General features: G+C 34.6%; 1 protein-coding gene across 5 annotated transcripts in view; it reads left to right on the forward strand.

Annotated features, from left to right (window-relative positions):
- The window catches only part of FSTL5 (follistatin like 5), a 307,998-nt gene that overhangs the window by 174,118 nt on the left and 119,961 nt on the right, over window positions 1-13,919 (forward strand). For all 5 annotated transcript variants that reach the window (XM_065061431.1, XM_065061429.1, XM_065061430.1 and 2 more), the window contains exon 6: window positions 3,371-3,491. In XM_065061431.1, coding sequence (XP_064917503.1) covers window positions 3,371-3,491 — 121 coding nt within the window. The remainder of the gene's footprint in view (window positions 1-3,370; window positions 3,492-13,919) is intronic.

The raw sequence follows: 13,919 nt of genomic DNA on the forward strand, positions 1-13,919 counted from the left end.
CCCTTGAAGATGGAAGGAGTGAAGAGAAGATCACTTGAGCCCCTGAGTCTTTCACCATCCTTCCCAAGACCTTGAAATTGTTCTTCATTTCCCTCAGACTATGGGAAGCAGCTTCTTCCCCATCTGTCTGGAAGACCAGCAGCGGGTAGTAGTCTGTTGGGCACACCAGTTTGGGGAGCTCTCTAGCGATATTCTTGATCCGGGCTCCAGGTAGACTACAAACTTCCCTAAGATGAGGGTCAACTCTGCATATTGGGCCCTGAAGGGAATTTCCTATTACAATCACCCTTCTATCTTTCTTATCAGAGGCAGTCTTAAGTTGTAAAGTCAACCGCCTCTTCCTATGTGATCTTGTAGGCAGGCTTGGCACCACCTCCTCACCTACCTCTTCTTCGAGATCCAGGGCCTCAAACCTATTACGGAGGGGCACCTAGGGAGACAAAGCAGGCAGGGGGGGGGGCTGCCCGTGACACCGAACCGGAATACACTTCCAACCCTCGTCGTCTTTTAGGTCCCCTACCTCTGCCCGACAGCAACAAGGGTGGGGCCGTCTCAGGACTTCCGCCTCTGTCCAAGAGGGCAGGAGGTCCATCTCCTTTTGGGGGGTACCTCCCTGGGACCTTTCCGACTGGCACGTCAGGGTGTTTATACATCCTACTGTGTGGAATTTCACTGACATGTGAAGATAGGTTTAAAAGTAATGTCAAGAAAAAGGTCTCCTCAGCCTGTGAGTTTTAAGTACTCTTGTGAACAGGAAGTTTGATCCTTATGATATTAAAACACTTGGGGCTAATATAAGTTGCTAAAGGACTTCTCTGTTGCCTAATGGCTTGTCAAGTAGTCAGCTTTACTTTGCCAGAAGTCTCATATATGTTGTAATTTCGTATCTCGGTCAGTCTGATTTAACTTCAGGCTGCTACAGAAACAGGTAATTTTTCAAAATCCAGATCCTCATACCCTAATACCTGTTCTCAGTTGTACCTCTTGTGATAGAATATTAATCCTCAAAGATTTTCTCTTCAAGAGACAAAAAAAAATGAACCTACCAAACAAAATCTCCAGAAAGATTAATTTTGCTTTTGATCACAGAGTTGGTAACATCCACAGATGACACGCAGAATCAGGAGATGGCTGGAGCCAGCATAAGAGAATTTCTGTTGGATCAAAATTGGAACATCTTTTTTAACAGCCAATCACGGATAATTAAGATTAATCATGATGTGAAATCACTTCTGTACCTTCTGATATCTGTCCTCATGGACATTTTTGGAGGGTTTATTTATTTATCAGAACTGAGTGAATTTTCCAAAGAATCCCAAAGTATATAGCTAGCATGAAGATGTCTGTATATAACCAAGCATTGAATCTTATATCTGCTATCAAAATACGAGTTTCCTAAAGATGAAAATTAAATAATTACCAGGAAAAAAAATCGTACCTGTCCATAGCATCATTCTTGGAAATGTCTCAATAAGTCTAGATAATAATTTTAAATAATTATTATTTTTATTTTAAATAAAAGTGGCCAAATATAAATGAAAAGCATAATAAGGCAGATTTCAGTGCAAGGGACTGAAGCTGAGAACACTAGTATCCAATGAAAAATATGGTGCTATAGTGGCAGGTGTTGGTGGGCTTTAATAAAGGTGTTATTGCATCACCTTAGGTGTAAAGTTTAACCCTTGTTTGTACAATTGGAGCTAGTGGGAACAAATGTTTTAATCCATTTCAGACCCCCTTTTATGAAAAACAACCAAAGAACAATGCTTCGCACCGCAAATATTCTTTTTCATGAACCAGCTGTGATTTTTCTTAAGGACATTTCATGGCCTTGAATTCTCAGAGATTTTTTCTGGAGTGAGAAGTTTCAATGCACACTGTTATATCTTTAGCACTACTTGTGTAACTGCAATGGGCTTAGGTTTATTATTTTTTCCCAGGATATGTTTTTGCCCTTTCTGTACCAGCTGTAAAATCTACACGATTTATTTTTTTCCTAATTCAGTTTAATGTGAACTTAATAAACTGGTTTTAAATTATGAGAAGTAGCTATTAATAGTACTAATATTCAGGTAATGTAGTATGTATGTTTAATTAATAATAGCTAAAGCTGGTTTTGTGGTGATTTTTCTTTGCAAATGATTTTCATACTATCTAATGTACTATGAAGGTTATTATTTTTTATAATGCTTTTATAGTAATATATAGAAGATTACTTCTGGCAGGATAAAATGTTTGTGTCCTTTCTCTTTGCTCTAATACTCCTTTTATTCTCTTTTATTTGTTTAGAAATTTTCTATTTACATTAATAATGCATTTCTTTCTATTCTATCTGATTCTTTAGTAGAACAACTGAAAGACAAATGCCTTTATATACCCTGTTTTTCAGAAGTTATTATACGATAATACAAATGTAATGGTTTTGCAGGGATTTTGAGAGACAGGTAGAGGATAGGTGGAGTATTTTACAAAGGAATTAACTATAGTTATATTTACTTTTTCTGTGTCTGGTACAAAAGTTTAAACTCTGCAACATGACAACTGGGAGTTGCTTTACGTTTGGTTATTTCAGTTATGTGACAGTGCTTTTAGAACATGTGCCATGTAATACGAGAATTCTGAATTATTTGTGGTAATCAATGTCTTAAAAACTCCTTGGGTGGAATTGAGGTAGGTGTCTACAACATACACACTTTAAACCAAAATAGTGCACAAATTAAAGAACATTTCTCAAGGAAGAGTTCCTTGGAGTTAAAATGTAAGGGCTATTAATTATGATCTGTTTACAAAGTGTATGTGCCCCTATTGAGAAACAGGAATCTTTTGAGGTCAGCTAATTTTATAAAAGGTCTTTTGGAAGATAATAGGCTTGTTGAAATCCTGTAAGAAGTTGATACAATTTGTAGTGTAATAGAAGTTTATTTTAGTTATTTTTGATAATATCTGAATTTGTTTTTTAGTGGTTAGGAATTAGACTGAGAGGAGAAATATATTATGACATGTACTTGGGAAATTGCAATTTCAAATCTGTTTGAATGTTTCTTAATGACCGTTCTTATACATGTAAAGTAAAATCAGCTGTACATTCACAGGGTCTTTATAGTGCATCTGTCTGGCCCCATTATATATATTTTCCATATATTCTAAAAACTTTTGTGTATTCTCAGTGTGTCTGTACTAAAGGTATTAACTTTTAAAACTGCAATAAATAATTGGAACGTAACTGGAAATCCCTGACTTTACACAGTTGCAGTTCATTGCCCCACAGCAACCTTAAAATGATCTATTAAATGATTATTAGAAACAATTAATTATACCAGAGAACTCTAAGAGCTTTAATGTAATTTCATGGTTATAATTTTCTTGTCAGGTAATAAAACGGGATGAGCTTGGCAAAGATCTGTCTGACTGCTCTCTGTTCGATTTGCTGAAATACGATGATTATAATAGTGACAAGCACCTAGCTCTGGAAGAATTCTATAGAGCTTTTCGTAAGTACAAAGATTAGCTTATTCTTGCAGTTTTCTTTCCTCTCTCTTGCTTTGTTTTTCTAAAAGAGTATTTTTAATTTTATTTTTAAATCTTGGTACATCCTGAAGTTGTACTTAAACAATGAGTACAATTTAACAATCATGATATAGTAGAGAATGTCATAGCCAAAATCAATGAGAGATCTATTAGAGTCCAGATTTCTGAGGGATTTTGATACCGGAGAATTCACAGATAATCTTTCTCAATGCCAATATGTACTAATAAGTCCATGTTGCACACAAGTGGGAAGTAGTGCGCTCAGGACATAATTGACGGAACTGAAAAAGCTAGAATGCCTACCCACACCCTGTATTTATGAGTGCATATAAAACCATTTCTGACAAACTTTGCCACAATTGTACCGCTTCTGTTAGTTGCTTTATGTCTTCACAGGACTTGGGGAGAGATATAGATTTATGGAGTAATTTTGCCAGGTATTTGTTCTCTGAATGCCAAAGGTGACTGGGGACATGTGTACACTACATATGAACATCTTGACCAAAACACTGGGGTATGGGTCAACATGGTAGTGAGTAGCAGAAAGAAGAAAGATGTTGAGAGCTATAGGATGTTGAGAGATATATGTTACACACAATATATCTCCATATATTTTGTTATATCTACATCAAAACTGATGCTTTTCACTCTTGTCTACCTCAAATCTAAGACTGAATCTTGAAATCTGATTTTGGTTTCAATTACTGTTACTCCACATTCAGCAACCTGGCAGCATAGCATGTCAAGTTTGTGCTCAGCTCTTCCTGTAATTAGAGTTGGATTATGCATTGACTAGTCCATTAATGTATCTTCATTTTGAGTCATTACAGCCTGCTGCTTTAGTCTTCCTGTACTTTATCTTTGGCCAACTGACAGCTCTCAGCCGCTTTAGTTTACGTCAAATGAAAAAAAGATCCAAAACTACTTACAGAGTTTAAAACGTAATGAATTGATATTAGGAAAAAAGTGGCTGCATGGGAAGCAATAAGAATAAACATGAAATTAATAATCAAGAAAGACTGCCTGAAGGCTTCCTAGTTTTGCCTATTGAATTTGTCATACTGCTTAGTTGAACTAAAGGCTTAATGCTCCTAAAAAAATCTGGATCCTGCTTCCTGCCTTTTCTGCAGTGTCCTGACACTCTCAGTCTCTCCCCCAAGTCACTAAATCAGCAGAAAAGTATTAACCCTCCACACCCCACCCCCAGTCCTGCTTATTTTTGGCCACCTGGGTGACTTGTATTGAATAAGTGAAGGGTCAGACCATAACTCATGCAGAAGAAGAGAACAGTACAGCAAATAAATAAGGGGGATAGAGGGAGAGAATGGGAAATGTTAGGACTTTGTGGCAGTGAGAGAAATTGACTCATCTGTACCAGCAAAACACTACAAAACACTGTAATTTCTTTATAAAAAAATTATTAAAAATTTCTTTATTAAAAGTTGTGATACAAGTCTGACTTACCAAAACATGGAGGATTACATAGCAGCTGTAGAAACATAGCCATGCATTATCTAAGATGATATGGATAGCACTGAAATGCTAGGACTAGGTGATACAGGTAGGAGAGGGCTGATATGGGTCACAGCACCATGGTTTTTATATGTGGCAGTTTCTCAAGGATAATTTTGAAGCCAGTTTGTACCTAAAGCTACTGTAACCTACTACACATAACAAAATATACTTTTAAGACATACTCAAACTTGGTGAAGATAAAACAGTTCTCATTTTCTGAATGTTATTGTTCATCAGCATCCTCTACTCAACACAGGATCATGTACCAGAGAAGAACCTTTGAGAAAAAAAAAAAAACAACAAAAAAAAACAATAAAAGAAGAGAAGGCTGGGAAAGGTCTGAGAAAAGGCATAATTAGGGATATTTCTGTCATCAGCTGGAGCCCAGAAAGGGTATAATAATAATTAAGCATACAGCTAGCATGCATATTTCTAGCTGTGACTTCAAATGGTATTTAAAAACACCTGGAAAAGATTTGAACACAGTTGGATAGGATTAAAAACCATCTTCACCATGCTGTTGGACAACCTACTCCCTTAAAGTGGTTTCTGTTTAAAAGGCTAGGCAATTACATTTTGTTTAAACAGGAATCCGCATTTGTGGGATTAATTATCAGTACTGTTTCATTAGCATTTGCTGGCATACTTAATTCGTTGGCATACTTAATTAGAAATTTGACTGTCATCTAAAGATTGTAAATTCAGAATTAGACATGATTGTAGATTGTACTACTTTATGAAGAGTTCCCCACAGAAAACAGGAAGTCTATTTTTTCTTCAGTGGTAGAAAAGAAAGCACCTTAGGGGCAAAGATTAATCTTTGCCTATTTTAAAGATATTAACGTGAACGTAAATATGTATCTATACATGTATACATATGCTTGCATTCTGTGAATTACTTTCAACAGTCTCACTTTATCTTACAAAATGAGTTTAAAATAAGCAAGACAACCAAATATGAATAACTATGCAGTGCAATAAAAATCCCTTTCCCCTTTAAGAAGGTCAGATGCTGAGGCAGTAACAAAGAAAGAAAATGCTTAAGAGGTTGTGCTCTTTTCCTTGGAGGTTTGTGTCAAGTCCAGCTTCAGAAAATGTTACAAGCAGATGAAGGTGCTGACTGGCTTCTGTAGTGTTTTACATACTGTCAAGGCTGATGTGGCTTTCTGGGTACTGGCTGTTTTCACTCACACTCTGAGTGTTTTTTTTGGTGCTGTAGCATCTGCCTATTAGATATCTGTCTGCTAGATGCTGTAACAGTTTAACCGGATCACTAGTGTGTGCGGAGATTCCATTCCATTAAGAGGATAAACGAGAAAGTTTAGATTAAACTAGGTTTTGGGAGCTTGGGATGAAGGAATCAGCTAGTTCAGTCCTCTACTGCTTTGGCCACATCATGTAAAATTCTGTCCCAAAAGTGATCCAGCTCTGTCTTAGTGTTTTTTCTTTTTTTTTTTTTGTTTTCTTTCTTCAGACAGCCCCCAAGCTGAAGGATTTTCTATCAGTGAATGTGGGTTGGTTTGTTTGTTTTTGATAGGGAAAAATATATTCAGCTTCCTCTGAAGGGGTGAAAAGCCCAAGATGATGGAGTTAACAAATGCTAGGAAGGGGGAATACAGATTCTTTAAAGCTTTATCTTCTATAAACTAAAACTCAACTCATATGCTTCCTTTACTTTTCAAGGATTTTCCTTATTTATGGAATGTCTACTATGGTATCAAGATAATTCTGTGTTTTCTGTAAATACTGTCTCTTGTGGCTCGTTTTCTAGTGCTGTTTTCTAAAATAAATAATCTTCTGTGCTTTCCTCCTTTAAAGTACCATCTAAAATGAAATTTCATAGCAGGTACTTCAGGTGGCCTTCACGGTGGCTGTAAAACCTCAAGGCATACCACAAGCAAGTAAATACTAATAAATTATTCTGTTGGATCACTCAGCAGATGCAGATGTGTATAGTGGCACTTCCCTTTGTGATTGCAGTAGAAAGAATGATGCTAATCTAGACAGTTATGAATAGAACCGATTGAATACAATTAATACAAATAAGAAGTTTATTGTAAATAATAGCAATAAATGCTGTATGTAAAAATTGGCATTCCACATAAAATGAAGACAAAAAAAATTTCTTTCAGAAACATTTTCTATTGTTATGTAGAACTATTTCTGATTTTATGCTCCAAAAAGAGGCTATGGAAGGCCGTCACACTGAGGACTTGAGTGTAAAATTTACCACTAGATTTCAGAAAGAATTAGCTAGCCAACCAAAATATGACCTGATATTATTGTCCCTTTTTCTATTTGTGATGCTTTACAATTTCACTGGAAATTCTTTTGCTTTTGGGTACCACTCATCACTATTAACACTATCTAATCTGTTGTGCAGCTGTTATTCAGGATCATGTATATTGTTTCTGGACATGGTGCTGCTTTATAAATGTAAAAGTACTTTGAGTTTTGAAATGCGGTTCAGGTCACAGATACCAGATTCAAATTTCAAACACTCCCTGTTGCTGAGATATTAATATCAAGTGATATATAACCTACAATAACGTCATCTATTACAAAAGTTGATCTGATGTGAAATTACAGAAATCTTCTTCAGGCTTAGCTTTTAGGAGGAAATGTGATGTCAGTGCCTAATGTGATTGTCAAACTTGGTGCTTTGTTGTGTCTTGAATCATATGGAAAGGCAAGCAGCAAGAAGTCCCCGTAAATACAGGGTTCATTATGATCACATATGCTTAGTTATTAGATTCAGTCCTCAAAAATGCTTCTAAAACATCACTGCTTTCATTATGATAGCATCATTTTATTTTAATTACTCATATGCAATTATTACAGGTGCATATTCAAAAATCCTTTTTGAAATGTTTATTTCCAAAGCAAAGTAGACCAGAATTTAAGAATAAAAAAACCCCTAAATATTACATCTATACTGAATTACTCATTGAAATAAATGAGACTTCCCAGTAGATTCTGTATGTTACCCTCGAGCCCATAAGACCTAACTGAAAAAATACTTATGGAATTTATACATCCAGTGACATCAATATGAGATCCAAAATATTGTATTTAATATGGAATTTGAGTCAAAGCTTTATAAATATGATGAGTCTTCAATAGTAAAGCAGGTTAACAAATAGTGGAGGAAAGATTTTTATGAGGTATTATTCTGTGTCCTACTCTCATTAATTACTTTTCAACAACAACTGGTGATTATCAGATTGTTCCAGAGGGTATTATATTTCAGCACTAACATCTGAAAATACAGGTTAACCTAATATTGAATCAGAGCTATTGGACTTAGTGGTAATATTTCTCTGCTCAACCTAATCTATTCATTGAGTTTCTACCTGTTGCACATGTGTTTTCAATTTAGAGATTCACAGCTGGAAAATAATACAACCTTTTCTATTGAGTGGGCAGAGTTTTAAACTGATCATTTCAAAAAAGGAAATATTTAAGGTATGAAATATTGTTTCATGGATTGAAGTAGTGTGCCTGAAATTTCTCACGTGTCACTGTGTCATAATCAATTAATTTTCATGCTAAGTGATTTCCAAATGATGATGAATGTGTTTATTTGGTGCTTCCCCAGTAAGACACTGTAGTGTGGTATTTGTGTTTGTGTCTTTTTTTTTTTTTTTTTTAAATAAGAAATATTTTAATTTAAAAAGGTCTCTGAGTAAAAAGAGCCCTTAAAAAATATCTCAGGTGTTACTGTTTGGCAAAGTAGAAGTCCTCTGTTGAGCTGTTGGTGCATTTTTCCTGTTCACATCTGTATCAATGTAGGAGATAACTGATTGTAACATACCTTCTAAATATTTGATAATACTTAAGCAGTATCATGCAGCTGAAATTTTTATTCTTTTAAAATGTTGCCTGTTTTTTGCCATTGTTCTGGATAAACAGAAGATTTTATCAAGGTGCTGAAAGATCAGATATTGTACATGCTTTTCATGAAGCTCTGTTGAAGTATGATGTTCATAATTTTATGTATCCCGGCTACTGTGTCTCCTGGGTTGCAAAATATTTTCACTGACTTGGGTAACTGAACAACTGGATAAAAAGTGTCAAAGTGAACTAGTCACATACAAGTGTGAATGAGCTGTTATTTCCTAAAGCCAGAAATATAGAAACTGAATACTAATAAAACATGGTTACATTGTGATGCTAAATATATGAGTTGCAGTTCTGGAAATTTACAATTTGACCTTTTGTTAAAGCCAGCTGCCAAAGGAGGTGTGTGTGGGGTGGGTTGTTTTGTGTGTGTGTGGTGGGGGCAGTTGTTGTTTTGTTTTGGTTTTTTCTTTTCATGTTTTCAGGGACTCAAGTAACAAATTTAAGGCCGTGTTAGGTTTGCATGAGTAGATGAAAAAGATATTTCACAAGATCTTTTGCTGTCAGGAAATAATGAGGAAATTACGAGATTTCATTTATGAACCTGTAGTTCTGCTGACCTCTGTCATTAGTGCATTTACCTGGGAGCTTTTCCTCAGCTCTGTAATGTACGTTGTTTCAGGCGAGAGGATTGGTAGAGATTGACTTGCATAATATTTGTTATTGGCTCAAAATGCCTGAGAATGAAGTCTTATATGCCTTTGAGATTATTTCAATGCTATGGAGAATGGCAGAGAATAGTGAGGAAAAAATAAACACTGAGCAATTATAGATATCTGGTCATGGTTAGCAAAGTCCCCCAGTAATTGATCTATTTGCGGTTCCTTGGGAATCAGTTATCTGTGGTTAGTTACAGTGTTGTTGCATTTATTTTGTTATCCTGCTAATTCTGAGAATATTTTCAGCTTTGCAGAGCAGTGTACCTGTAAGATTAGGCTGTGACTGATGTTGTGACATCTACAAACACCATTATATAGATACCATAAGGAACATTTCATGGCAAATTTAAAATATTAATTTATAATTACTATTTCCTTTATTAACAGTTTTAAAGGAACCACGCTTTGTCCATAATGGGTGCGGGGGGGGGAGAAGAAGATACCATCAGGATGTAAGGAGTAATGACTGTGCATTAAAGGAGAAAATCAGTAGCTAGTCCACAAGCAAGAATATTAAGTATCTCTACTTCATGGAAGAATTAATTTTCTGGAACTATAAAGAATATTAATAGGCTCATAAAATATTATTTAGTAAGAAAACCTCAATAACCGTTGCATTACTTGTTTCCTTTGCACCCACGGCATTATCTCTTTATCTGGATTTCATAGTTAAAGTTGGTGGGTGAGCAACCTCGAGGGTAACTTGCCATAAACACTGTTAGCCAACAATAAATATTAATTCAAGCATAATTTCTAAAATAATTTTCAATATTATCATTATATTAAATCTCAATACAAGTTGTCTTTCCTTTAAAAAGAACTGAAATAATCTTTATTATTTGACTTCAGGAAACAGTGCAGAGAAATCCTTTTCCTCTTAAAAAACCAATGTATTATTCTGAACGTAAGACATAGGTGAAATGTTCAAAACTGTTTCTCAGTTATTTCTTTATGTGCCTAGACAGTTCTTTTATTTTCTGTACAGCTGAATGCACCAATTAAAATCAATTTAATAAAAAAAGATCATTACTGCATTTTGAAGTTAACAATTTATTAGTTCAGCATGAAATTTAAAATTATTTTTGAAAATTATAAAACTCTACCAGCAGCACTGCTAACGTGAAATCTGAGGGAACTTTGCTATAACATGGTAAGACTCAGAGTTCACTTCTCAGTTGTACTAAGAAATAGAAGAAAAAGGAAAGAGAAGATGGTTCTAGTTCATTGACCCATGTCATCAAAAGGTGAACATTTTAGTCACCAAGATAATTCAAGTATTTCAGATGAAAACTGAATAAATAGGATGTCTTTTCTGACCAAGAACCCATTGATTTCTTTCGAGCATGTTTTGAGCTGCTTTGCATTACTTTATGCTCCATACAAGGCTGAGTTTACTGGTGAATTTTAAATATCAAGCTCTAATGTTTACTTTTAAAAAAGTGTTGCTAAGTAATTTTACTAAAAAATTTGCAACATGTTGTTTTTATACCTCTCAGACTACTGTGGGGTCCAAAGGAATAGCATTCCCAAAAGAGGCTGTTGGTTTTTTTGTTTGTTTGTTTAAAAACTACTCTGCTTGCTCTGGTTTTGTTCTTGCATCTGGATAAATAAAAATAGTAAAAATGTTACAGTCAGAAGAATATTGCAAAAACCAATATCTGGATTTCTTAAGCATATCTGACATTTACACTATAAAAAGAGAATCTGAAGACATAGTTTTGCACCTAGATTATATGAAAGTACTTTGGAAATGCTGTAAATGGGGTTATTAAAAATATAATTCCAATTTTGCAAAGGATGTGAGTGTTTCTGTAGACATTAGTGTTATAGAAAAGTGTATTATACAATATTGGGAAAGCTTTTTTTATCAAATATCCTCAAATATTCATTACATACAATAAGGAAAATATAGCTCAAGCATGTCTTCATTGCAAAGAAATACATTGGGGAAGCAACTCTCTTAGTTCATTGTTCATAGTTAATTTGGTTCTGGCAAAATGTTCTTATTTCAGGAAATTTCATTACTGATTTCATTTCCAAAACATAATAGCACAATTTCAAGTTTTACTATAGTATTCTTCCATAGTTGCTGAGTTTGATTTTTTTTTTCTTTAATATTGTGCTTCCATAGTGTGTTTTGGTATGTTGCATGTTTTTGCAGTTTACAACTGTCCTAGCACATTGATCTGTTCTATTGGCAATAAGACACTGTTTTTGACTGGCTGAAATAAACAATGAATGAAATACTTGCATCTAAATATTTTATAGAAAACTTCGAAGACAATGTGGAAAAGTTAATTTCCATATGAAAATTGTTATTATATTACATTTTAAATTAAAAAATAAATGAAATTATGTATCTCAGCATCCTAAATTAAATGCTTCAGTAACCATTTGAAGTTTTCTAAGTTCTTTTTCTATTTTATAAAAGGAAAATTGTTTTAAAATTGCATGTTGTATGCATAGATAAGTATATGAATAACATGTGTGCTCTTAAATAAAAGTGTGTAGGTATGTAGTTTTATCTGATGAGTGCTTTACAAGTGAGTCACTTAAGACTGAATTCCTATTTGAAAATGCCCTCTTTATGTCAGTTTTGGGAGCACTCTCCGGCTAGCTCCATACTACTGGGCTCTGAAGTTGCTGCAGGGCTCTGACCAGGGAAAAGATTGGAAGTATTGGAAAGAACTGGAAGACTTCCCTGCTTGGTGACTGAGGCATATTTTTCTTTTCCATTTTTCAGGCTTCCTAAGGGAAAAATAGCACGTGTAGACATGTAATAGGCCAGAGAAGAAGATCCAACTTACCAACTGTTATACTCTTCCTAATATGTCTGCATTTATTACAAGGACACTCAAGTTGTAGTAATTGCAGTGATCTCCATAGGTGGTAATATGCTTTCATTGCATTCAGAGAGGTGGACCATTTTCCTGTCTATTTTCTATTTACCATATACTCTGCCTCAGTTTTATTTATTTTTTAAGCTTTCAATTATGTTTTGTTGGGTTTCTTCTTAGTCAATGTTTTAAGGCATTGCTTTTCTCTTTCCTCATTCCCAAGTCAACAAGGATTAATAAATGCAAAAGTTGTGCTCATATAAGTGTTCTTGACCCGTATGCTGAAGGATGCCATGGAATAAGAGGGAGAAATTCAGAGCAGCCATGGGATTTCTAACCTTTTTTACCCTGTATGTGAAAAACTTTTTGTAGCTCATTCATAAAACCTGGTAATGGACAAAAAAATAGAAAGGCGATTTCCAGGGGGCTTCATGACACTCCTTTGGAAAGCAGAAATATCTGACTATCCTACTGACTTGTACCTCCTTAGCTACTTTGAATTACAGGGAGGAGAAGCCTACGCCTAAACCAAAGTAATCTCTCTAGTACATTTTTAATGCTCAGCTCATTCAAAAGATCTAAGGCTACAAAGTTTGTTGAGGGTAGGGAAATTGCAATGTTAGTTAAATATGACATGCATTATTTCTGTTTTCAACCTATTTTTTTTAATAGTATATAAAAAGTTGATTTCTACCTTCAGAACGATTTAAGAAATTACTGTCAGCCCTTAACATGCCAATTATCTATAAATTAGGGGTTGTTTTATAAAAAATGAATGGATTTATCAAATAGCCAGTGGCAATACTTAATTTTAAGAAAAAACATTAGAAGATCTCTTTTAAGCTTAACTTTTTGGGGGTGGGGGCAGGGGAGGCAGGGTTGGTTTTCTGATTGACATTGATATCTAAAAAGCATTTGAAAAAAACTACTCAGTTGAAGAAAAATATATGAAGTTTTTTAAGAGGCAGAATATTGTTATATAGCACATCTAATAATCCTGTTAGTCTAGTTTGTAACAGTTGTTAATACACATACTAAATAATGCCAGTCATTTTAGTGGATTCACAAGGTGCTAACAAAAGGATTCTGTCACGAAAATTTGTTACTTCTGACTAGCTAATAACTTGATTTTCTGAAGTCATATATTGAATGAAGGAAAATGTAATTTACATGTTGTTATTTTAAGTTTTGGAAAGTAATATAACTGTTTGATATTTTTGAAGATATGCGTGAAAAAGTATTTTTTAAAAATTTCAATAAGTCTTTATGTCTTGTCATCAAACATTTACCTGGTTAATATACCCTTGCTCCCTTAAGTGTTTTCAAGTAGCCTCCCATATGTTGTTCCTGCAAAAAATATTTGGATGTGTGTACAGTTAAGGAATGTGGCACCCCAGAATTTAAGCTGCTATTAATACAACTCTATATAAATATTGACAACTGTACAGTGAGGTGAGAAAAGAATATGAAAAATTCTAGT

This window comes from Columba livia, chromosome 4 (assembly GCF_036013475.1).
Source record: "Columba livia isolate bColLiv1 breed racing homer chromosome 4, bColLiv1.pat.W.v2, whole genome shotgun sequence".
NCBI lineage: Eukaryota > Metazoa > Chordata > Aves > Columbiformes > Columbidae > Columba > Columba livia.